Source organism: Eumetopias jubatus, unplaced genomic scaffold (assembly GCF_037043125.1).
Source record: "Eumetopias jubatus isolate StellerSeaLion01/CBP00866 unplaced genomic scaffold, mEumJub1_p1.0 scaffold_17, whole genome shotgun sequence".
Classification (NCBI taxonomy): Eukaryota; Metazoa; Chordata; class Mammalia; order Carnivora; family Otariidae; genus Eumetopias; species Eumetopias jubatus.
In genome coordinates, this window is record NW_028274823.1 from 65,948,226 (window position 1) to 65,971,972 (window position 23,747).

At 38.0% G+C, this 23,747-nt stretch overlaps 1 protein-coding gene across 1 annotated transcript in view; it reads left to right on the forward strand.

Moving 5' to 3' along the window:
• Positions 1 to 812: 812 nt before the first annotated feature.
• The window catches only part of TMEM26 (transmembrane protein 26), a 43,925-nt gene continuing 20,990 nt past the window's right edge, over positions 813 to 23,747 (forward strand). Inside the window, exons 1-2 of the mRNA XM_028123998.1 lie at positions 813 to 1,003; positions 16,122 to 16,200. Of these exons, the coding sequence (XP_027979799.1) occupies positions 813 to 1,003; positions 16,122 to 16,200 (270 nt within the window). The remainder of the gene's footprint in view (positions 1,004 to 16,121; positions 16,201 to 23,747) is intronic.

Below are 23,747 nucleotides of genomic sequence, written 5' to 3' on the forward strand. Positions count from 1 at the left end.
GAAGAAATTAGTGGGGGGTGGAGGGGGTTGAGAGTAGGGACGACATAATAAAGAACATCCCTTTGCTTTGATAACACCATGACCAAAGAGTGGAAGTGACCCGGGCTACCCACTCACTTAAATGAGGCGCAGGGACAGCTCTCAGAAAGCCCCCATCTGATTTCCTCTAGTCCTGTGAAGTTTTCATTCTTCAAACTGCGCAAGAACAGTGTTTCTAAAACTGCTTGGACAGCGGATTCTTTGGCCCTCCTCCGTTCCAGCTTAGAGTCACTATGACAGCTTGTTCCAGTAAGAAGTGTGAGTGAATTAAACTACTTGGGGGGAAAAGCCAGGGAGGAGATGCCACAGATGCGTCCTCCTCCCCCCTTTCAGGCTATGTAGCACCTCGACCCTCACTCCACCCCATCCCTCGGAGTCCGGAAGTTTTGGAGGACACCCTGCGGGGGTGGGATGGGGTAGATTGCAGGATGGGGTAGATGGCTCCCGGGATTGAGAGGGAAGTGGGCAGCGCGGGGGAATAACGCCCCGGAGCCCCCGGAGGCTCAGCCCCAGACTCCCTGGAAAGCCCAGCAGTCTAGACAGGCTGGGTTTAGATTCTCCCCTCTGGGAGAGTTGTCAGGAAGTCTGGGGGAGGGGCGAGCCGCTGTCTCCTGTTCTCCGGGCTCGGGAGGCTGAGAAGGCACGGCAGCAGCAGCGGGTCTCGAGCTGTCACGCTCCCGCCCACGGGCGGGCTCCGGGGCTCCCGAGGGGGCCCGCGGGGCGCAGGCGGGAGGCTGGGGGCGGGGGGCGGCGGGCAGAGCGCGCGGGCCGGCATGGAGGGACTGGTCCTGCTCAACGCCCTGGCCACCCGGCTGCTGTTCGTGCTGCACTCTCTGATTGGGATCTGGCGAGTGACCGAGGTGAAGAAGGAGCCGCGGTACTGGCTGCTCGCGCTGCTCAACCTCTTGCTCTTTCTGGAGACTGGGCTCACCCTCAAGTTCAAGCGCGGGAGAGGCTACAAATGGTGAGCGCACCCCGGGAAAGGGAGGGCGCGCGGAGTCCCTGGGCACTGTTCCCTATGGCACTCGCCAGCAGCCCAAGAGCTCATCTCCCCCGCAGTCCGCCTATCTTTGTCCGGACCCTCTTTGTCCTCGCCCGGAGCTTCCTAGGAGCGCGAGATGCTTGCGCATCTCCGGGACACGCCGGAGTGCCTCAGGGTGCTGCCTCTCCCGGGGCAACACAGGGAAGGCTCAGTCGCGGCCAGTGTCACCCAGTCCAAGCAACTTGGAAGATCTGAATAAAGAAGGGCAGCGCTTGCCTGCTCTGCAGAAGGTGCTCTAGAGCAGGGGAGTCATGGGGCCAGGGGGATGTCCATGTGCTCTGCTTTCTGAACTTGGGGTGTGTGGGTGTGCGCTCGTTATTCGGTGCATGCAGGTGTGGGGATGCGTTTCGCTGGGTACAAGCGACTTCTGTTAAGAGCTTGTGTGCATAGAACAGTCTCCCAGGGCGAGAAGCCCCTCGAAGCACTTCTGTGCCGCCCCACTCCCTTCAGCCTGGCGCCCTGACATATGGCACCAGCTTCAGGTGCCCCAGGTGGGTTCCTTCGGAGCTTGGTTAATGGAAGTTCATCTTGTCAAAGAAGGGTTGCCACGCTGGTGGAGGGACCAGCAAGGAGGGTTCAAACTTAACCTCAATCTGCAAGAACTTAAAGGTTCTGTGTGATATTTTATTTCCTCCCTAAAGACTTGAGTGACAATAGAAGAGTTGAGAAAAAGATTCTCTTGCCATTTACGGAGAGTTTCCACCTCCATCCCTCCACTCCCAGTAGATTTTCATCCAACTTCTCCAAGCTAGGCCTCTTCCTGTATTAATTTTTAAAAACAGTAAAACTATGGTCATATAAAAATCCAATAAAATGTATGGTATATATTAGTAAAAGAAAAAGTAAGGCAATATTTTCATATATGTCAATACTTTTAAAAATACCTAATGCTAGAAGAAATACCATTAGTCAAGTCAAAGAATTACATACAAAATGGCATTATAGTAAGCCATCATGTTAAGGGGGAAAAAAACCCTCTCTACAGTTTTACATACTAAACTGCAAAGGCTGTGTATCTCATGACAGTCGAAGGGTGAGAATGTGTTGTTGTGTCCCTTAAGATGATGTGAATCTTGCTTAAATTTTCCACTCTTGAAAAATTACTAGAATTATCAGTGAAAAAATTATTCAGGTAGAATCCTAATGTAAATCGGTAAGGATGGGACTATTATAGCTCCTCCCCCACGCTATGATCAGCTTATTAAGCAGTAAAGATTTGAAGTACTTTCCAATGTGCCTTTTAAAAACCTCAAAGAAAAATGGCATTAGCTTCCCCAATAAGCCTTAGGGTTAAAGAAACAGAAGGAGAGAAAAATATTCATCCAGCAGGTTCTATGAGATTTATTTAATTTTTACGGAATAGCTTTAAGATGCTAGGGTAGAAAATATCTTCAGTAACAGGAGCATGAGGTCTGAGGCTGAAAAGTGCTCCTTGGAAGGTAGTCCTGTCACCAACCAGCACAGCTTCTGGGAGAGAGGTCAACCTTAAAAGGGGGACCAACCCACTGGGCCCCAAAATATCCTCCCTCATGTTCCAAGAGTAGACCAGAGGTCCTCGTTCATGTTAAGTCAAAATTCCCCTCCAGTTATGTAGAAATACCGTAGCCAGTTGAAACTTTACCTTCATGTCTACCATCATTGGCAGCTGGTTCTAACTGGTATGCAAATTACAACTACGAGAAGATAAAAGATTGGGACAAAAATGGGTGATCAATGTTAAATAGGGAACTGAGGATGTATTTGTGTATAGAGTGTGGTCTCAAAATCAGAAGGAAAATGGAGCAATGGAGCAATACTTATTTGCTCTGAGGCATTGAGCAAGTTACTTAACCTCTCTGACTCTTGGTTTCCTCATCTATAAGTACTTATACATTGTTACAAATTAAATGAAATAATATATTTCATGGGTGATGAATTAAAAAAGAATTTTTTTTTTTTTAGATCCCAGGATTTTTTCTCTTTTTTTTTCTTATTAAAAAATATTATGTGTCAACTGGACACATTTTCTGTCTATACAAGTCCAACAACTTTACTTGAGGGACTGGACAATAAACCATTGGCTCAGAATCAAAAAGTAGAAAAAAATTTCTCACCTTTATTTCAGAACAGGCCATGATGTGTACTGTATATTTTAGCATTTATTGAAAAAATTGTGCTGGCTCAATACCTAGACTAATATTTGAAAATAAGCAAAGAAAATAGTGGATTTGGCTTGTAAAATTTCAGGAACAAATGAGTCTTTGTAAATGATCTAAATAGAAAGCTGATTAATGAAGCTTTGTTCTACTGATATTACTAAATGCTTTGTTCTACTGAGCCTGCAAATGTGGTCATTTTTGTGGTGAACAAAACTCACATACTATTCTGTCTTAAGTTTGAGGGGGAAAAAAAGTCAGAAGATGGGATGCTGAAAAAATATAGAAAATTATCCCTGATATAACATGGTAACAATTAAAAAGTATTTGATTTCAGACATATTTCATTTCTAGGTTGAAGTTTTCTGAGGAAGGCAAGGCATGATTTTTGTTATTCTTGAGTGTTAAAAAAAAAAAACAGTTTCCATTGGGAAATCAAGACTGATGAAATTAAAAAAAAGCTAAGTAAATATTATGATAGTATCTAGACATCTCTCTAGGAATGTCAATAAACAGAGCTATATGCAGATCTATATATTATATGTCTTTTGATCCATTGTCTTATATTTTGGAAACTACTCTATAGAACCCAAGGTGGTCATATGTAAAGGCATACATACAAAAATATTAATTTCCATCTTGTAAGTAAAAAATAAAGCTAAAAACAATCTGATTATCCATCAATAGACTGATTGAAAAATTATAATATACCCATATTGTATATATTTTGTTGGTATTAAAAATAATGCACTAGAGTTTAGCTATTGACCTCAAAGGATCTCTGTGATATGTTGTGAGGAGAATAAAGTTACAGAATTATGTATATTATGGGCTAATTTTTTAAAGGACTTGTCTAAGAATTATCCTTTGTATTAGTTGAATACATTACCCATTTACAAATTAAGAAGAAGAAGAAGAAGGTGAAGCCTTCCCATACTTTAAATCAATCAACCAATGAAATAATGCCTGAATGGTAGATCAAACTCCGTACACACAGAAGGTGAAAATTTCTTTTCAGGAACATCAGATCCATGAACCTCCTTTAGACTACTCTGGTCTACTTTGAACATTGTGCTTTTTACCAACATTTGCACCTGGCCCCACATAAATCAGTGGAATGATACATTGGAATGATACATTGACCTATAGAGGAAAATGTGAAAAAAATTTCCTGAAACATAGCAAACATATTACACTTGTCAAAGGAATGTTTCTTTAGCTCTCCTTTGGAAAGGAAACATAGAACTAGTGCTGCTGAGCTCAGCTGTCCAGCGACAGCAACATTACGTCAACACTAATAACTTGCAGTTGGAGAAGTTTAATTTGTTGGAATCCTATAGGATAGAGAGGGTAAGCCAACGACACATCCCTTGTTAAGCCCAATGAATGTGTGCTGGTGGAATTGGCTCCTTTTTACCTGGTATTTATTAATTTCACGTGCACATTTCACTTACACTCCTATAAGATGGAGATGAGTATCACTTGCTTTATTGTTTCTTGATTTTATTTTCTTTTGTCCAGGTAACAATCCAATAGATCTATGAATTACCATTTAGGTAAAGTCAAACACGAGACAGTGTTTCTGTTGCTTATTCGCCAATACTGATAAAATAGTCTTCAGATGTTAGAAAAATGACCAAGATTGTGACAAGTTTGAAGACTGTTCACTTGAAAGCAGGTGGTATCTGAGAATTAATAGAGATCTAAGTTGAATTTATTGGCAAAAGTACTGAATTTGAAGCACTGAGCTTTCCTCATCAGAATTTCAAGAATATAAGGTAAATATAATTGAGCTAATAAAATACCTCACTTACTTGGTCACCTTTCTTCATTATATCTCTTTCCTTTTTCCTTTATTGAGCTTAATCAAATGTTTATTTGTTGAATTACCCAATAAGTACATGTGATACTCTGCTAGACGCTGTGTGAACAGGCAGAAGAAACAGACAACAAACATATTTGAGATTTTAAAATGAAAGGTAGCATTCTGATTAAGTGTTCAAATATATGGGAATAATTATGAATATTTAGCATTTGCTGATGCCCAGGCTCTTCCAAGTGTCCTACACAGATTATTCCATGCGCTCCTGACAGCAGCTGCAATGATTTCCTGTTTCTCTGTTTTCCCCCATTTTTAGATGAGGAAACTGAGGCACAGAGCTATGAGCTGTCAACTGAAGTAGCAGGGGTATCAGGGGTCCAACAGTTTAGAGGAGAAAGGATGTGATGAAGTGTACGGGGGTGGGTTGGGTAGGGAGAAGGGCCATCATGGCATTTGAGCTGGAGCAGGAGAAATGAGTAAGAGACAGGAGTGCAAAGGCCGTGTAGTTAAAGGACATCCTGAGGCAGGTGAGTGTAGGAACCCTGAGCAGGTATCTTTAGAGGAAGCACACAGCCTTATCAGTCTTCATTCAGCAAACATATGTGAAACAGCTAATAGGTATTAGACACTGTTTGAGTGTCAAGAATATGGAGGTGAATAAAACAGGTAAAATCCCGCCCTGAAGGAACTCCCATTTTAGTCCAGGGACTCAGCAAATAAAGAAGTCAGTAAGAAACAAGTGAGCTAATAAGTAACAAATGAGTGATCTGAACTCCGGAGGACTCAGGGGTAGCAGTTACAGAGGGATGAAGGAGCAGGGAGAAGACTCCACTAGGTGGTCAGAGAGGCCTCGCTGGGGAGGGGACATCTGAGCTGAATCTATTTAGAAAGGAGAAGGAGCCAGTGTGGGAAGAGCCAGGGTGATGAAAAAAGAGAGAGAGAAGGGCCAAGTGTGCCCTGGGACATTTCTGACATACCCCCCAGAAGACAGATAAAACTGCCTTTCTTTCCTCTTCTTCCTGATATCTACTCTTCCCCATGTCCTTGCTCCAAGTGAAAAATTCCTTCTAAATTTTATATTGTTACTGTATCTCATTTGAAACACCATGTGTTAGGCAATGTCTGGGTGGCTCCCAACTAAAAACAGGAAAGACAAATTAGGAATCAGAGGAGATTCTATCCTAAACTGATTTCAAATTTAAGACAATTTTGTAAAAAAAAAAACAAAAAAAAAAACAAAAAAAAACCAACTCAATGAAATCTGTTTTGAATACTCAATTGTATTTAGAAGGTACAATAGCAGAAGTGGAAACATAGACTTGACAGAAACTGTATGAAGCCTAACCTTGAACAAGTCTTGGGTAGTGTAGGAGAATCTTTGTCATTCTGTAGTGTTTGACAATATGTATCTTCCTTCATCAAAATTGTTTATGAAAATGCCAGTGAGAAAGTTGGGAAATAAAAGCACTCTTCTCCTGCTTATCTTTTTGGATGTCAGGGAGGATGAAATGGAGGGATTTAGAAGGAGACCCTATGATTTCCATATGACCAACTTGGGCAATGGAAATTCTCCCAGCAGATAGACTATTTCTCTCATTGTTCACACTTGCTATCCAGATTTCTTGAAATCTCTGTTTAGCTTTTAAGTTAATTTAGGAACACTTTCCACTATGCATTGGATTTATCAGCCCTGTCTGCAGTGTGTATCCAGAGTTTTATAATATTCATTGTCTTCACATGTTGTTTGTGTGTATGGGTTTTACATCCTGAGCCTTGAACTCAATGCACAAGAATGACTGAGGTTTGCATCTTTTTTGGAAGCACACATTGAATGTTATTAGTTAATGACTTTGTTTTTAGTTATCTGAGTCATGGTTTAAGAAGAAGAGTCTTATCTTAACTTGAATTAGTACTGTGCTTCACTCCTAAGAAAAAGTCATATTTTCTTCTTTTATTTCACAACAGACTTGGGATCAAAGCAATAATTATGTGTGTATTTAGAATGGGACCCCCAGGAAACTGAACCATTAAAGTGATTTCCATGCTTTTTCCAAAAGTATGTTCAACAGAGACATTTAGAACTAAAAATTAAGGTTCTAATATTTTGTAACTTCTTGTATTTGACAGGGAGAAAAACAAAGTGCAAATTGGTGTGGGCAGCTCCCATGAGCCAGTATAAATATATCCTTCCTTCTGAATTTCATGCATTTCTCCTTCTCATGCAGTGCCATTATTTGCATACAGCATCAGGACAAATCTGAATAGTTTAACTTCTTTTCCAACAATGGAAAATTCACCTTTCCCTCAAGGTTTCTTCTCCCCAGGTGCATGTCCCTCATTACTCCAGAAGTTTCTGTGGAGTACTGGTGTCAGGAGAGTTAGATCTAGGGAATATTAGTTATTTTGTTAAAGAAAACCAGTGTTTTGTTTTTAAATAACATAGGGGTTTTTATATGCAGGTATCAAAAATTGAACTTTCTTTAAAAGTTGCATTGAAGTAATATTAAGCACATACAAATTGTTAATATAAAAAACCAGGGTGGGAACTGATTTGGTTTCTTTTCTCTGAATACAAACCTAGGGTAGTAGTTTAGGGAAGGGTGTTGTATTTTATCTTCAGTTTGTCTGACTAATTTCAAAAAGACAGCGGGTGTACAACTGACATAATGTTGAATGCTTATTAGAATAAAAATTAGTATTCCTTAGGGGAAAATAGTCCTTTCTACCATCACATTGCTGCCAGTCCTGGTCAGGCCCTTCAGTATTCCTTTGCTTTCTTATGTCCCTGATTGAGCCTTCTGTCTCACATACCTGTTTTAATCTACCTCGAATAGCCTCCTAATAAATTGGCTGTGCCATTTTCTGACAGCCCGTTAATAGTAGTGATGAGCATGATGATGAAGGTGATGGTGATGGTGACAATGGGGGTGGAAACAGTTATCAATTACTGAGTACTGACAATGCTCCAAGCCTGCTTTACATCCATTATGTCAGTGATCCTCATGATGACCCTAGGAGATAGTTTTTCTCTCTATTACCATTTTATGATGAGGACACTGCTGCCCAGCAAGGCTCTATCACTTGTCTAAGGCCACAACTAGTTATACTAAATCACAAAAACAATTCCTAACATCCCGTGAGCACTCACATTTATTGAGCCAGGAAGGTACATTGCCCGCATTACCTTATTCAGTTCTCACTAGAGCCCTGGAGGTACTATTCTTGCTTCTACCTGCACAGAAGGAAGCAAAAGCTCAGAGACGTCCCCAACCCAGCACTGAACTCCATCAGCTGATTTCTTGTGCTCTGCATTCAATAAGTAGATTGGGATTTGTCTGTGGAAAATACGACTACATAGATTTTTAGGATCAAGGATTCCCTATAGTGGGGAAAGGGTCAAAGTATTTTGTTCAAAATTGGGGTGACCTGAAAGTGAGCCCTGGGGTGATTTTGCTTAGAATGGAATGTAGAAAGTCCAGACTACACATGGACATGGCTCAGAAACACTCTTGCATAAGCAGACATGCTTGGAAAGCCAAAACAGGGTGTAAAACAAAACAGAAGAGGGGGAAAATCCTCGAGCGCCTTTATTTTTGGTCCTAAAGTGAAGAAACAATCTCTTCTACAGAACAGAAATACCACTGTCTTTTATAGAATGAAATGAGTTACAGCATTATATAAATAACATCCATCATGCATTTTATCCTCTCAGAGACCATTAAAATTCCTGTAGTCATTAGCACTAAAGTTCACTTAATCATTAAACAATCATTTATTGTAGTAAGTGCTATAATGATGTTCTTGAAGGAATATAAAATACATGCAGTTATATGAGAACAGGAAAAAACAACACCCTGAGAACCAAATAATTTTCTACAAATTAAGTCCAAGACTGCAGAATGTCTGCAGAATAAAGATACGATCATTACGGTAGGCTTGTTAGACAAGGAAAACTTCTCAGGTAAGTGAGTTATGTATTGGCCTTTGTAGTAGCTGGGGATTTTACAAGAGCGAAGAGAAGAGAGAAGGGTTTTTCAGGTTGAGGGAACATCATGATGGCAGTACTTAGGGTTTCAGTTAGAACCAATTCATTTAAGAAGATGTTATGATTTTCTTTGACTCAGAAGTGAGAAAAATAGTACATAGATCCTAAAATTGATGCATATTTTGTTCCTATAATTTGTTTAGTCATACTAAAGCATATGCTGAGTTTTGAAGGTGAGCAACTTGAAATTTAATAAAACTTGTTCTTGCTTTAGATATCCTTTTGGAAAATTTTAAGTGAAGTATCTAGAACTAAATTTGCTGCCAGTTTATATCATAATTTGGGAATATGACTTTATTAGAAAAACAATTGGCAATAACAAACAATGAAAATTACAATGAAGAGCCCTACTATTCACCTTCAGAAGTATTCTCTTGGCAAAACCTAAATGTGGGCATTTGTGAAGGGCTTTCAAGGCATAAAGAATGGGCATTCCCAGCCCATGTGAAATTCCTCCTGGTCTCCTGTGATCTTGTACTTCACCTGCTCTCCCAGAAGATCATGGACAAGACAAACCAATCATCTGACTTGGGCACCCATTAAAACATGCTCACCCCTTATTCAATTTTCCTTTCAGAGGGAGTTCTCATGAGCCTATGTCCAGTTGGTTGTGGCCCCCTCCCCTCCCTAATGGCCAGGCACAAGCAAAGGCTCTGGGAAGGTTGTGACTGGGAGGGTGTCTGCTTACGGAGACAAATGGGTGGTATCTGGGGTTGGATTTGTGCCTTCCCAGGTGTCTGGAGTCCTGTGTTCTACAAGAGCATCTTCAGGTGTGTGTGGAGGCTGTCATGCAGTCCACTCTTGCTGCCGTGGACTGACACTGAGCCATTGCTGAGCAGCCAGATGGAAATCGCGGATGTTGAGGCCCACTTACAGAAGCAGTCTTGTGAAAGGAGGACGTCTAGACAATCCTTAAACTGTCAGACACTGTTCGGGGGCTCATGAAAGGGTATCTTGACCTAGTTTCTTCATTTCCATGAAAATAGGACTATTATTATAAAGTGCTCTGGAAATTTTATTGAGGACATTCAAGGCAGTTTAATGTGAGACTGTGAAACTTGGGTCTAGTATCCTTACAACTCCAATCTGCCTTTCTAACATAGGAAATACTGAGGAATGAAGTACAAATAAAATGGTGATCCACACCAAAGTAATCTTGGAACATTAGTTTTGCTTCACTTAAATATTATCTATTTTCAGATCTATGCATATGATTAGAAGACTAGAATCCTCACTGTTTGCAAAGGGAAAAGCCAAACAGGATAACGGGGATATTATGGTTAATTTTTCTATTTGCTTATTTATATTGTAATAGGTTTCTAAAAGGAACGAAGCTTACTTTCTCAATAAGAAAATGATAACTGTCATTTTTTAGAAAAAAGAAAATGGAACCCTAATTTTAGACTAATGGTGAGCCAAAGTAAATAAGACCCCTTGTAGGGCTAAACTGCTAAATGTCATGACATCATCATTTTGTGAAAAACACTGTAATTTGTTGAAATGACAACTTTGTATGATAAATAATATTTTATTTTTGGATGAAACAAAAAAATGAGACTAGCTCTTTAAGAGCTCAGGGCAGTGTCTAGCAGGTAACTGAGTACATAAACAAATAGAGAAAAAAATCCTATAAGACGTTGCTCCTGCCATGTACTTTAAGAGAACCGGTGAGTTGGATAAAGGCTGTGGTTTAAAAAACAAAACAGGGGGGTTCCTGGGTGGCTCAGTTGGTTAAGCAGCTGCCTTTGGCTCAGGTCATGATCAGGCTCCCTGCTCAGTGGGGAGCCTGCTTCTCCGTGCCCCTCTGCCTGCCCCTCTGCCCACGTGTGTGTGCACTCTCTCTCTCTCTGTCAAATAAATAAATACAGTCTTTTAAAAAAATTATAAATAAATAAATAACAAAACAAAAACACCAAACTTCTGTGGAGAGAAAGAATATCTTTGGAAAGATTTTAATTTGAAAAAAAAAAACTAAGCAAAATAATTTGTCATTAAAGTATTAATGTTGGGCACCTTTGTATTCTGACAGGATAGTGGTAATTGGTATCATAGTATATTTGAGTCTTTAAGACCAGAGAGCTGATTAGTAATAGGGTATTACACATTTTATAAAAATTTTCCACTTGGACATGTCTTATGAATTTACCATAAGTTTATCAGTTTTTGTTAGCTTATTAATAAATAGTATATCTTATTTTCATAAACAAGTATCCAGAAACCTGATTTAAGTTATTTCTGGGTTGGCTAGCCCCCTCTATGGTATTAGACTTTATACAAAGCACTTGGCATTGACTTACTTTTGATGCCATTGAGACATAAAGATTGGAATAAAATTATTTGGTAGCTCCTAAGGAAAGGCATGCAATTTGATTAATTACATAGGAAAAGGTAGGATCAGGCCTAGTTTTTAATTTTTAGAGTTCGGATTCTCCTTGGTTCCAAAACTGAATTGCACTGACAATGCATGATCTAGAATATGGCAAACCTTCAAGCAAATAAGTAATGGCTAGAATGTCACCTTGGAATATTAAATCTTTCATAGTAGCAAAATAATATTAAATTCATATAAGAACAGAATAATTAGTTTCCCTCAGCAAAATCTCTGATAAATATCAATTTATGGTGATATTTCAAGAAGAGGTTTCTAGTCAAACCAGCAGCAGTGTCAAGAAAACAGAAACTTTAAATCAACCAGGGCCTTATCATATCAACAAATATTTGTGGGGAACCCATCTTGTGCTGAGTACTGTGGGAGGTGCTGAGGGTATAATGATGAACACATAACTTTTGTGCTCATACTACTTACAGTTGCTGGGAGACAGTTCAGTGACAGTGAACACACACACATATGCACATATATAATTATAAATTTTGAAGATCTATAGGATAAAAGTGAAGAGTACTGTAACGTATAACAAGGAGATCTAATTTAGACTGGAGGAGCAAGGGAAGTTCTTCCATGGAGTCTCATATACCCAACATGAACTATGAGAAGAAAATAATCAGGTGGAAAGTGGGGGTAAAAAGATATTTCAAGGGAGAGAAATACATGTATGAAGGCCTCAGTTGGGAAAGCATGTAGGTTTTCTTCAGAACTGAATGAAAAACAATGTTATGGGGCCACAGTGAGGAAAAATGGCACACAACAAAGCCCGAGAGGTAGGCCCTGAGCATGCAGCATTTTGTACGCCATCATGGGCAAACCATGACTCTATGACAGGAATTGCCTTAACACCAAATGTGGAGTTAGGGATAATGACGTCCTCAGCAGTGCAAACAATTTCCTTTGATTCAAGATGTCTTAAATAGGTTCAGTTTGGGGAATGATAGTTTGAAAATAGGATTGATTGTGAGTTATTTGAAGAAACAGCCTTCTGACCTGGTATCCTCTGGGTCTTCTTTAAGTGTAGGTACTGAATGTGTAGGTGTGTGTTTACTTGCAGAGCTGAGCCCTGGTAAGGTAGCAACACACATGTGTTGAGCTGTACACTATTAGGCCCATGACACACACTGTCTCCTCTCATCCTTGCAACCATCCTATGAGCTGGATATTTTATCTCCATTTTATAGATGAGGACTGAGTCACAGGAAAGGTAGCAAATTTCCACTACCTTGGAAGATGTACCTTGGAACAGATGATTCAAATCTGGGTCTCCTAGGTTTATGTAGTAATTCCTCATGGCCACAATTCTAGGAGCATAGTTGTTCCAGGATCTCCTGACATGGGAATAAAAAAGGTCCTTGTAGATGCCAGTACCCTCCATTTCCTCCATTTTATTAATAAATTCAGGCACTCAAGGCTTTAAGCATTTTCTTAATAAGCATTTATTAAAGACTTAGTAAGACACCTGATATCACTGAGGAGAGGGAAAGATGAATGAGAAGAAAGAAGGAGGGGATATAAATATATATAAGACAGAATCTGCCTTCAAGGAGCCTATATTAGGAAAGCTAAGGCTTATATACACATAACCATGAAATAGTGGAGAATGTGTTGGGTCACAAGAGAAATATAAACTAAGATTAATTCCGGCTATGCCTCTGAAATACAGGTAAGATGTTGAATGGTAGAGAGGCAAGGGGAGAGCATTCCGAATCAGGCAGTCATAATTTGGAAGGACATTTCCTCTAAAGTCATTTCAGAACCTCTCTTCATAGATTAATCAAGCTGACAGAGCACGGAGCACTTTGTTCTTAAGAGGGATGCACGGTCAAACAAAACGCATGCTATATGTGGCTGAAATGTATCCCTCATATCCAAAATAAAATATAATTAGACACATTTTAATACTTCCCTAGATAAGAGAGACTTCTATTTTCTCCATAAGGTTTGTTGTTTAATTTCAGCTGTACAACTACCATGGCCGGCCACAGGGAGAGGAAGAAGAGGAAGCTCCTGATGGTGATTTGCTATTGATCACTTTGACGTGATGATGGACATGCTATCCATGTCCCCAGGAACTCTACCTGGAAGCCTCCTAAAATTCCAGCAAATCCTCTCTGGTGTAGTGTTGGTTAAGAGGGTGGGACATATGGGGAGAAAGGCTATGGACTTAGTTGAATATGATCAATTCCTGGGCTCTCAGTGTGATTGCTTCTTTCTACCCCCTTCTCATTTATGTCAAAAAAAAGACTATGAAGACAGATTGAAGTGAGGGGAACTTTGTAGAAAACCTTTTGTTTTGTTTTGAGGATGTAGTGCAGGAAGAGAAACAGGAAGTGGAAAGACTAGAATATGGAGGCTTTAATGTCAGATTATGGAATTTAGATGTTCTGTAGCAGATAACATAGAAAATCTTGGATCTTGAAGTTTGTTGTTGTTTTGTAGTTTTTTTGTTGTTGTTGTTGTTGTTGTTTTGTTTTGTTTTTTACATAACCAGATTCCTATTTAGAGGAAATACCTTGAAATAGGATAGTATGTTTTCCCAATTATAGAAATGTCTTATGCGTAGAAGATGTTAAGAGTTGTTGTTTGTTTCATGTTTAACCTCTTTCAAGAGTTATTATATGTTCAGTCCATGGTTTCTCTAGATATTACTGTAATGGTATTTCTAGGGGAGTCAATCCCAAAATTAATTCCAAGAGAGTCAATAAAATTGCAATCCAGTCAACATTTGACATAGCCGAACAAACATTTATGTATTCCAAATGTCCTTGCAACAGGAATTCATTTCCTTTCTCAATCTCACAAAGGAAATACTCTCTCCTGGTGTTTCCCTTGATATGTAAGGTCAAGGAATTAATTTTCCCTTTTCTTTTTAAGAGTATGTTCAACATAAGGGCTTTTGCTATGTTGCTCTCTGTCACCCAGCCATCTTCCACCTCAGCTTTCAATAATATCATGCCCATAGCCTTTTGTTTCAAAATTGATTTTTTTTTTTCAGGAAATCAAAGGTGGAGGAGTGTCTCTATTAAATATTGATTTTTTATAAAGACCTCACTTTCTTTTGTCCTGTCTTCCTTCTTTCCAGAAGCTGAAAGGCAATATTAGTGAAAGGGTTAACAGCCTTGGAAAAGTCCATTCTAGATGTTCTCTTCCATTTAGGTTTGCTCACTTTTTTCTCCTGGATTATAATAATATGGTTTTAATACCATTTCATCTCAAATAATTCTATTTGTTGAGCAATTAACATTTCTATTTTTCAGGTCATTTTAAACCATCACATGCATATACTAAAAGTATTTTAATAAAATTATATTAACTTACAATTTTTTCTTTGAGGTGGCCTATAAAGCAATAGTCCAATCTAAAATGAAGTGCAGTTTTAAGAAATAAATTTAGAAAGTATATTATTTTTATCTTATTTCAAATTTCTAAGGGCATATTTTCATTGTATAATGTCCTATAAAAATACTAATAGTAGTTAGTAGTTATCTATTATGGAATACTCACCTCTACCAGGCACTGCTTTACAGAAAATATAATAAAGACCTCTGTGAGATAAATGTGACCACTATGGACGGAATTGTGTTTCCCAAAAATTCTTATGTTGAAACCTAACCCCTAGTATGAATCTATTTTGAGACAGAGCTTTCAGGAAGTTACTAAGGGTAAATGAGGTCATAAGGGTGAGATCTTAATCCAATAAGATTGGTAGACTTTTCAGAGGAGAAGAGAGAGATCTCTTCTCTCTCTGCTTGTGATATGCATACCCCAAGGAAAGGCCATGTGAGGACACAGCAAGAAGGTGGCTGTCTATAAGCCAGGAAGGGAGACCTCACCAAACTTCCCACCTCCAGAGCTGTGAGAAAATAAATTTCTGTTGTTTTAGCTACCCAATCTCTGGTACATTGGTACAGCAGTCCAAGCTGACTAATACAGTGACTGTCTCCATTTTGTGGACTGGGAAGCAGACAGAGTCACTGGCAAAACTGGTATTTGAACCTGAATATGTTTGACTATACAAGTCAAACTCTTTGGACTGCCCTCTGAATTTTAAGCCAGAAAATAATGAATACAGGTAGCTTTTTAAAACAATACTAAGCACTTCATCTGTTTTTGTTTGTTTGCATTTTTATTTTTACTAGATTTAGCAGATATACACAAAGTCAGTTGATTTGGCTCATTCCCATTCATTATCATCTGATTTTTGTGTTCTAGCAGGATGTTACTATTTGAGCTTTCAGAAGCCTAGGTTAATATTAAAAAGTGTAGTCAATCTTCCTATAATTGCAATGTTGAAAAATCCAAGATTTACTATTGCTGTATTTGCTTGTTGTAAAACATATTAAATACAAAATATCCAGTTTTGTGCCTGAAACTAGTTGGCAGTGTCCCATTAAATCATATTAAAATTAACTTCTATTAATTGGATTAGAAATTCAGTGAGAATGACAGCTGCTATTGCCTTTTGCAGTTACTTTATTTCTCTATAATCCATATGGCAGAAATAACATAATGGTTTTTTCCCCATTGAAATAAACATTTGAGGTTAAAAGGTTTGACTTGATGTGATCAGGGTATGTGTATTTGTTTTTCTTTCTTTAAAAATAATCTTTTTGTAAAAACTGAACTATCTTTTTTCCTCTCTTTTACAGGTTTTCACCAGCCATATTTTTATATCTGATTAGCATTGTTCCATCATTATGGCTTCTTGAAATGCACGATGAGACCCAGGTATGTCCCTTTGGAAAGTAGGAAAGTGGAATATTCATCAGTAAACTACTTTCATACCATAATCCAATTTATTTCAGAAATGCACTTTTCAAAGGAATTGGAGTTATCAAGAATTGAATAAGTAAGAGGCCATTAGCAAAAGAAAGTGAATTCATCATCTATCAAAACCAATAAAGATGTTACATATGTTTAAGATTTAAGATTACATAATTAATTAACAACTTACGTTAAAGATCTTGTTCCTAAGCACCCCCGGCCCCCAATATGCTAGCATTTACATGGGGTAGGGGAGGGTTGTGTGTAAAAATTTGGTTAACTTTGCAGATCCAATGAGTTTCTATATTGTACTAAGAATGGGCAGGGCTCGATAATCTAGCATCCTATAAAATGACATTTTTAAAAGTAGCAAAAACTAAAAAGAAACCCCATCGTCTAGACTCTGCTCTGTAAAATGCAATCAAACTTGGGACGGATATTTGAAACAGTCTGTCTTAAAATACAGGCCTTACAGATTACAAAAGATTCCTTTTTGAGACCCCCATGAGCTGTTTTAGTGAAATAGGAATTCTACTCTGGAGCCAGACATGAAGGGTAAAGGAGAGGAGTATGAGACCCACCACTGGGAAAGTTGGGCTATAGGTATTAGGATCACACTGACTTAAAAAATAAACAATGGCTTCCAATGAGAGTCCCTCATCTATATACAGAGAAAGAGCTACTAATTTTTTTAATTTTTATTGTTATGCTTATCACCATACATTACATCATTAGTTTTTGATGTAATGTTCCATGATTCATTATTTGTGCATAACACCCAGTGCTCCACGCAGAACGTGCCCTCTTTAATACCCATCACCAGGCTAATCCATTCCCCCACCCCCCTCACCTCTAGAACCCTCAGTTTGTTTTTCAGAGTCCATCGTCTCTCATGGTTCGTCTCCCTCTCTGACTTACTCCCCTTCATTCTTCCCCTCCTGCTATCTTCTTCTTTTTTTTTTCTTAACATATATTGCATTATTTGTTTCAGAAGTACAGATCTGTGATTCAACAGTCTTGCACAATTCACAGCAAGAGCTACTAATTTTTAAGTGAGTTGCTTCTTACATGGGCAACCTTAGGTATCAGGATCTGGACTAGATTCACAATCTATTGCTATTACTGTTCCTGTACAACCCTGCAGAGGGCAGACTCTAGCAGATTCCAGCCTGGACTTCGCATCTTCTGGGCTCAGGTTATGGGACTATGTTACAGATAAGGGGTAGTTATGATATAATATTATTATAGTACTTTCATTGATACAATGCATTATTCAAGATAAGAATTTGCCACTATGCAGATTTCTTTGCTGCAGTTGGTCATTTTATAGTAAAGTTAAGCCTCTGATGTATGTTTCAGATACTCAAACCTTATCTGGAAAATGCTTGCTCTAAATTTTAGGCACACACAGGGAAATTTAGACATGTGGACTATTTCTGAAGAATTCCACAAGCACATACCAGTAAAATAGGCATGAAGAAACATTTATCTGCTTTAAGTCCCCTATTTAAAAAATATTAAAGTCATAGGCTATCTTTATGACTGTAGCAAAATATTTTTGTAACACTAAATTGGCTGGTTCAAGTTATCATGGTTTTTAAAAAACTATACCATAAGGAGTTAGAGGACTGTTTCAATTTCCTTACTACTTACTACTTTCAGGGTATGGAAATAAGCTCTGGTGATTTGAATCATTTCTTTCCTTCACATCCAATTCTATAACATGACTATCATCCACAATAACAATTCATTTCCCCAAATGCTTTTATAATATAAATGCATTGCACAATTAATTGATATACAGGTCAAATCCCATTACAACAAATAGCATGCAACCAAAAGCTCTCTTTTTAATAAAAAAAGATTTTTGAGCCCCAGGCAGTACCTCTCTAATTTTCATACTAAAGAAATTGGATCTTTGTAGTAAAGGATTTGACTCATTTTGACACTAAGAATTAAAGTGAATGCCCAAAGATTGAATTGGGCAGGGTGGGCAGAGGATGGAAGTAGAAAAAAGTAAGAGAAAGGGAGACAAAACAGTATTGGAATTGCATTTAAAGAAATGAGAAATGGCAGAATAAAGGGAGGTACAGCAATTCTCTTAGTCCATTCATTTAAAAAAATTTGGTTGTGATAATAGCCACTTTTCCTTTCAAAGTATTTCCAAATACATTTTTTCCTTTATGAATTCAGCAACTCTATAAGTTCGGCATGGTATATATATTTTTATTTTATAGAAGAGGACCCTGAGACTCAGAAAGGTTAAATAATTTTCTCAAGGCCACACAGCTAATCAACAACAGTTCTGGGGCTTAGCACCTAGGTCTTAATCTCTATTCTGTTAAACCATACTGCTCTTCTCAATTATGTGTTCTATGTTTTAGAGGAGTTCTCATCAAAATCATCTGATTTTTTTTTCATGACAGGAGAGTAATTTAATCCCCTCTAACATTTTCAATTTATTCTACATCCTGAATGTTCTAACCTATGTCTTGGCATTAGGAAAACATCCTGACTACCTCATAAAGACATTCCTCCTAGGTGATCAGTTCTGTACCTTCATTTCTGCATCTGGCTAGGTCTACATGACTGGAAACAAGATGATTATGACAACAGTTATGACTGTCACTCTTAGGTCTATATATGAAGTGGCACAATTAAAGCAATGGAAACTTTCTGGTCTTGATGGTATTAGGGTCTGGTTTGACCCAAAGGAATATTCTTGAAGCTAATAAGAATTTTTAAGACACAGCCCATGAAAAAGTGGCTTGTTGGTACCCAGATCATCTACATGAACTCACCTATACACTGCTAAATGGAAACAATATCACCATAAAAACAATACTAGTCAGATTATGTTGTAGGAATCAAACCAGTTGTTCTTTGGAGTCCTAATGCGACTGCCCCTTGAAGGAAAATCTCATCAATTTGTAACAAGTAGAATTACAAGAATGGAATGGGACTCAGGTTGCAATATCATAATATGGACTACAAAGCTATTTGCCACTGCAGGGCAGATGACTTTTTTTTTTTAATAATCAGATGTCTATTCTTGCCATTTGCAGCGACGTGGATGGAACTGGAGGGGGTTATGCTTAGTGAAATAAGTCAATCAGAGAAAGACATGTATCATATGACCTCACTGATATGAGGAATTCTTAATCTCAGGAACAAACTGAGGGTTGCTGGAGTGGTCAGGGGTGGGAGGGATGGGGTGGCTGGGTGATAGACATTGGGGAGGGTATGTGCTACGGTGAGCGCTGTGAATTGTGTAAGACTGTTGAATCACAGATCTGTACTTCTGAAACAAATAACGCAACATATTTTAAGAAAAAAGAAAAAGAAGAAGATAGCAGGAGAGGAAGAATGAAGGGGAGTAAGTCAGAGGGGGAGACGAACCAGGAGAGATGATGGACTCTGAAAAACAAACTGAGGTTTCTAGAGGGGAGGAGGGTAGGGGGATGGGTTAGCCTTGTGATGGGTATTAAAGAGGGCACATTCTGCATGGAGCACTGGGTGTTATGAACAAACAATGAATCATGGAACACTACACCAAAACAAATGATGTAATATATGGTGATTAACATAACAATAAAAAATTTAAAAAAAAGTAATAATCAGATATCTATGGATTTTTGGTCTTAAGGATGTTAGAAAAAACATATCAAGGTCATCACTTTTAATAAATAGTCTGCTTTCATGCCTACAGAATAAAGTGGTCAAAATTGTTTCCTCTTGCCTATTTGATTCTCAAAAAGCCACTCTGCAATGAGGATTTTTTGCTTGGTTCAAAGATTTAATTTTTTATCTTCATTATCTTTTTTTGGAGCCTTAGCTGTACAGAAAAAAAGTGTGCAAACAGCTGGATTTTTGCTCTTAGAGATATGGCACATGGCCATTTTTCCTAAGTATTCTTGTCATTTCACCTATAACACTAGTTGTTTTGATGGGGAGTAGAAAAAAAATAGCTTCTTAGACAGACTTCTACTTTTTCAAGGAGCTTATAGAATGATTGAGGCAGTATCCAGAATAATTAAGAAAAATACGCTTCTTACAGCGTTAGCATTTTTTTAAAAATTAGTTTCTCTTTAAATCCAAATATATTACCATGGATATGCGGTGGTGATGGTAGTGATGGTAGTGATGTGTGTAGATGTATATCTGTGTTTCAAAAGTATGTTAGCCCTGCAGGTGTTTAAAAAAATCTTCAACATTTTTTTTTAAAACAGCTTGTGAAATAATCATTAGCTACACTTATATTTTCAAGTGCTGCTCTTTTCCTCTCTTACATACTTTTTCTCTACCTCAGATTCCCAGCATCTGGATAAAAATCATGCACAGCTCACTTGTAGAAATTTACATGCAAAATGAAGGAACAAAAAGGGAAAAACATTTAGTTTGGGTCTTTGTCAAATTTTCCAGAAACCTAAGTTGACCTCTAAACTGACACTAAAATATGTATTTTGATAGAGGAACATGTTAATTTTTTTGGTTGTTTCAGTGCTTAACAGGCAAGATTGAAGATGATTGGATTACCTACTTAAGCAAATGGTATTTTAGATAAAGAGCCTTCTGGACAAGAAATAAACTCTTAGAATAGATGTTTTGACCAGGATCATACATGTTTTAATGCTGCCACTATTTATTTGTTCTAAAACTGGTCCAGGGTTCAAGAGAGCAACCCCAACTATCACTCCATGAATGGTACATCTTTCAAATACCAATAGCAATTTTCACAGAACCAGAACAAACAATCCTAAAATTCGCATGGAACCGAGGACGCTGAATAGCTCTAAGCAACCTTGAAAAAGAAAAGCAAAGCTGGAGGCATTACAATTCCAGACTTCATGTTATATTACAGAGCTGTAGTAATTAGAAGCAGTATGGTACTGGAACAAAACGGGATACAAAGATCAATAGAACAGAATAGAAAACCCAGGAATAAACCCATAATTATATCATCAGTTAATCTTCAACAAAGCAGGAAAGAATATCCAATGGGAAAAAACAGTCTCTTCAACAAATGGTGTTGGAAAAACTGGACAGCAACCTACAGAAGAATGGGAAGGAAAATGGGCTACGTTCTTATATCATACACAAAAACAAATTCAAAGGAAACTGGACTACTTTCTTACATCATACACAAAAACAAATTCAAAGGAAACTGGACTACTTTCTTACATCATACACAAAAACAAATTCAAAATGGATTAAAGACCTAAATATGAGACCTGAAACCATTAAATCCTACAACAGAACACAGACACTAAATTCTTTGACACCAGCCATAGCAACTTTTTCTAGATTTGTCTCCTGAGGCGAGGGAAACAAAAACAAAAATAGGGGCACCTGGGTGGCTCAGTCAGTTAAGCAGTCAGGTCATGATCCCAGGGTCCTGCTTCTCCTTCTCCCTTGGCTGCTCCCGCTTGTACTCTCTCTGTCAAATAAATAAATAAAATCTTTAAAAAATAAATAAATAAATAAATAAACTCTTAGGACTACATCAAAATAAAAAGCTCTGCACAGTGAAGGAAACAATCAACAAACTAAAAGGCAATCTATGGAATAGGAGAAGATATTTGCAAATGACATATCTGATAAAGGGTTAGGATCCAAAATATATAAAGAACTTAGAAAATTCAATACCCAAAAAACAAATATTCCAGTTTAAAAAATGGGCAGAAAAATGAAAGGAAAACTTCATTAGCATTTTAAGAAGGAATCCTAAATGGCATATATTTTATCACCAGACCTAAATGTCTTATTCATTATAGTCTGTGGTCAATCATTGGAGGCAAAGCCTCACGGTATAGTCCAGATGCAGTCATTAAGTGCTAACTATGAAGGTTGGGAGGAATTCAGTGACTGCACATTTAGGTAACTGCTTTAAAATACATTTGATAGGGATGCCTGGGTGCCTCATTTGGTTAAGTGATCGACTGTTGATTTTGGCTCGGGTCATGATCTCAGGGTCTTGAGATCAAGCCCCATGTCAGGCTCCGTGCTGAGCCTGCTGAAGTCTGCGTAGGATTCTCTCTCTCCCTCTCCCTCTGCACCTCCCTCCCCACCCCGCTCACACGTGCTATCTAAAATAAATAAATAAATAAATAAATAAATAAATAAATAAAATGCATTGGATAGCATAAAGAAAGTGAATGACATACCCATATTTCTTAATTCTCAGCTAAAGGAATAGAGTAGTCCCCTCTTTTCCATGAGGGGTAAGTTCTAAGATTCCCCAGTGGATGCCTAAAAATGTGGATAGTACCAAAGTCAATATATACTGTTTTTTTCCTGTACATATATACTTATGGTAAAGTTTAATTTATAAATCAAGTACAGCAAGAGATTAACAATAACTAACAGTAAAATAGAACAATTATAATGATGTACTATAATGTGGAAGAAGAAATGGGCAGAAGACATGAATAGACATTTCTCCAAAGAAGACATCCAGATAGCCAACAGATCCATGAAAAGATGCTCATCATCACTCACCATCAGGGGAATACAAATCCAAACTACAGTGAGATATCATCTCCCACCAGTCAGGATGGCTAAAATCAACAAAACAAGAAACAACAGGTGTTAGCAAGGATGTGGAGAGAAAGGAACCCCTGTGCACTGTTGATGGGAATGCAAACTGGTACAGCCACTGTGCAAAACAGTATGGAGTTTCCTCAGAAAGTTAAAAATTGAACTACCCTATGATCCAGCAATGGCACGACTGGGTATTTCCCCAAAGAATAAAAAAACACTAACTCAAAGGGATACATACACTCCTATGTTTACAGCAGCATTATTTACAATAGCCAAGATATGGAAGCAGCCCAAGTGTCCATCGACAGATGAGTGGATAAAGAAGATGTGGCATATATATATATATATATATATTGGAACATTAATCAGTCATAAAAATGAATGAAGTCTTGCCATTTTCAAGGACATGGATGGAGCTAGAGAGTATAATGCTATGTGAAATAAGTCATTCAGAGAAAGACAAATACCTTATGATTTCACTCATGGAATTTAAGAAAAAAAACAAATGATCAAAGGGAAAAAAGAGAGATAAACCAAGAAACAAATTATAGAAAACAAACTGATGGTCACCAGAGTGGAGGTGGGTAGGGGAGTGGGGGAAAGTGGTGATGGGGATTAAGGAGTGACTTGTTATGATGACCACCAGGTGATGTATGGAATTGTTGAATCACTATATTGTAAACCTGAAGCTAATATAATACTGTATGTGTACTAACTAAAATTAAAATAAAAACAACAAATTCTACAGCTCTGTACAATGAACTTGGAGCATCTACATCCTCATAGACTTGTGGGAAAGTAAAACATGTATAGTTGACTTCTCATATTAATTGAAAAGTGATTTTCTATCTTAAGACTATAATCTGAATTTTGGAAATATTTATACATATTGTGTAAATCCACATATCTACTCATAATCCCTTAGATAATTGAAGCCATTTTAAATTCTACATATTGTGGGGTTTTTTAAC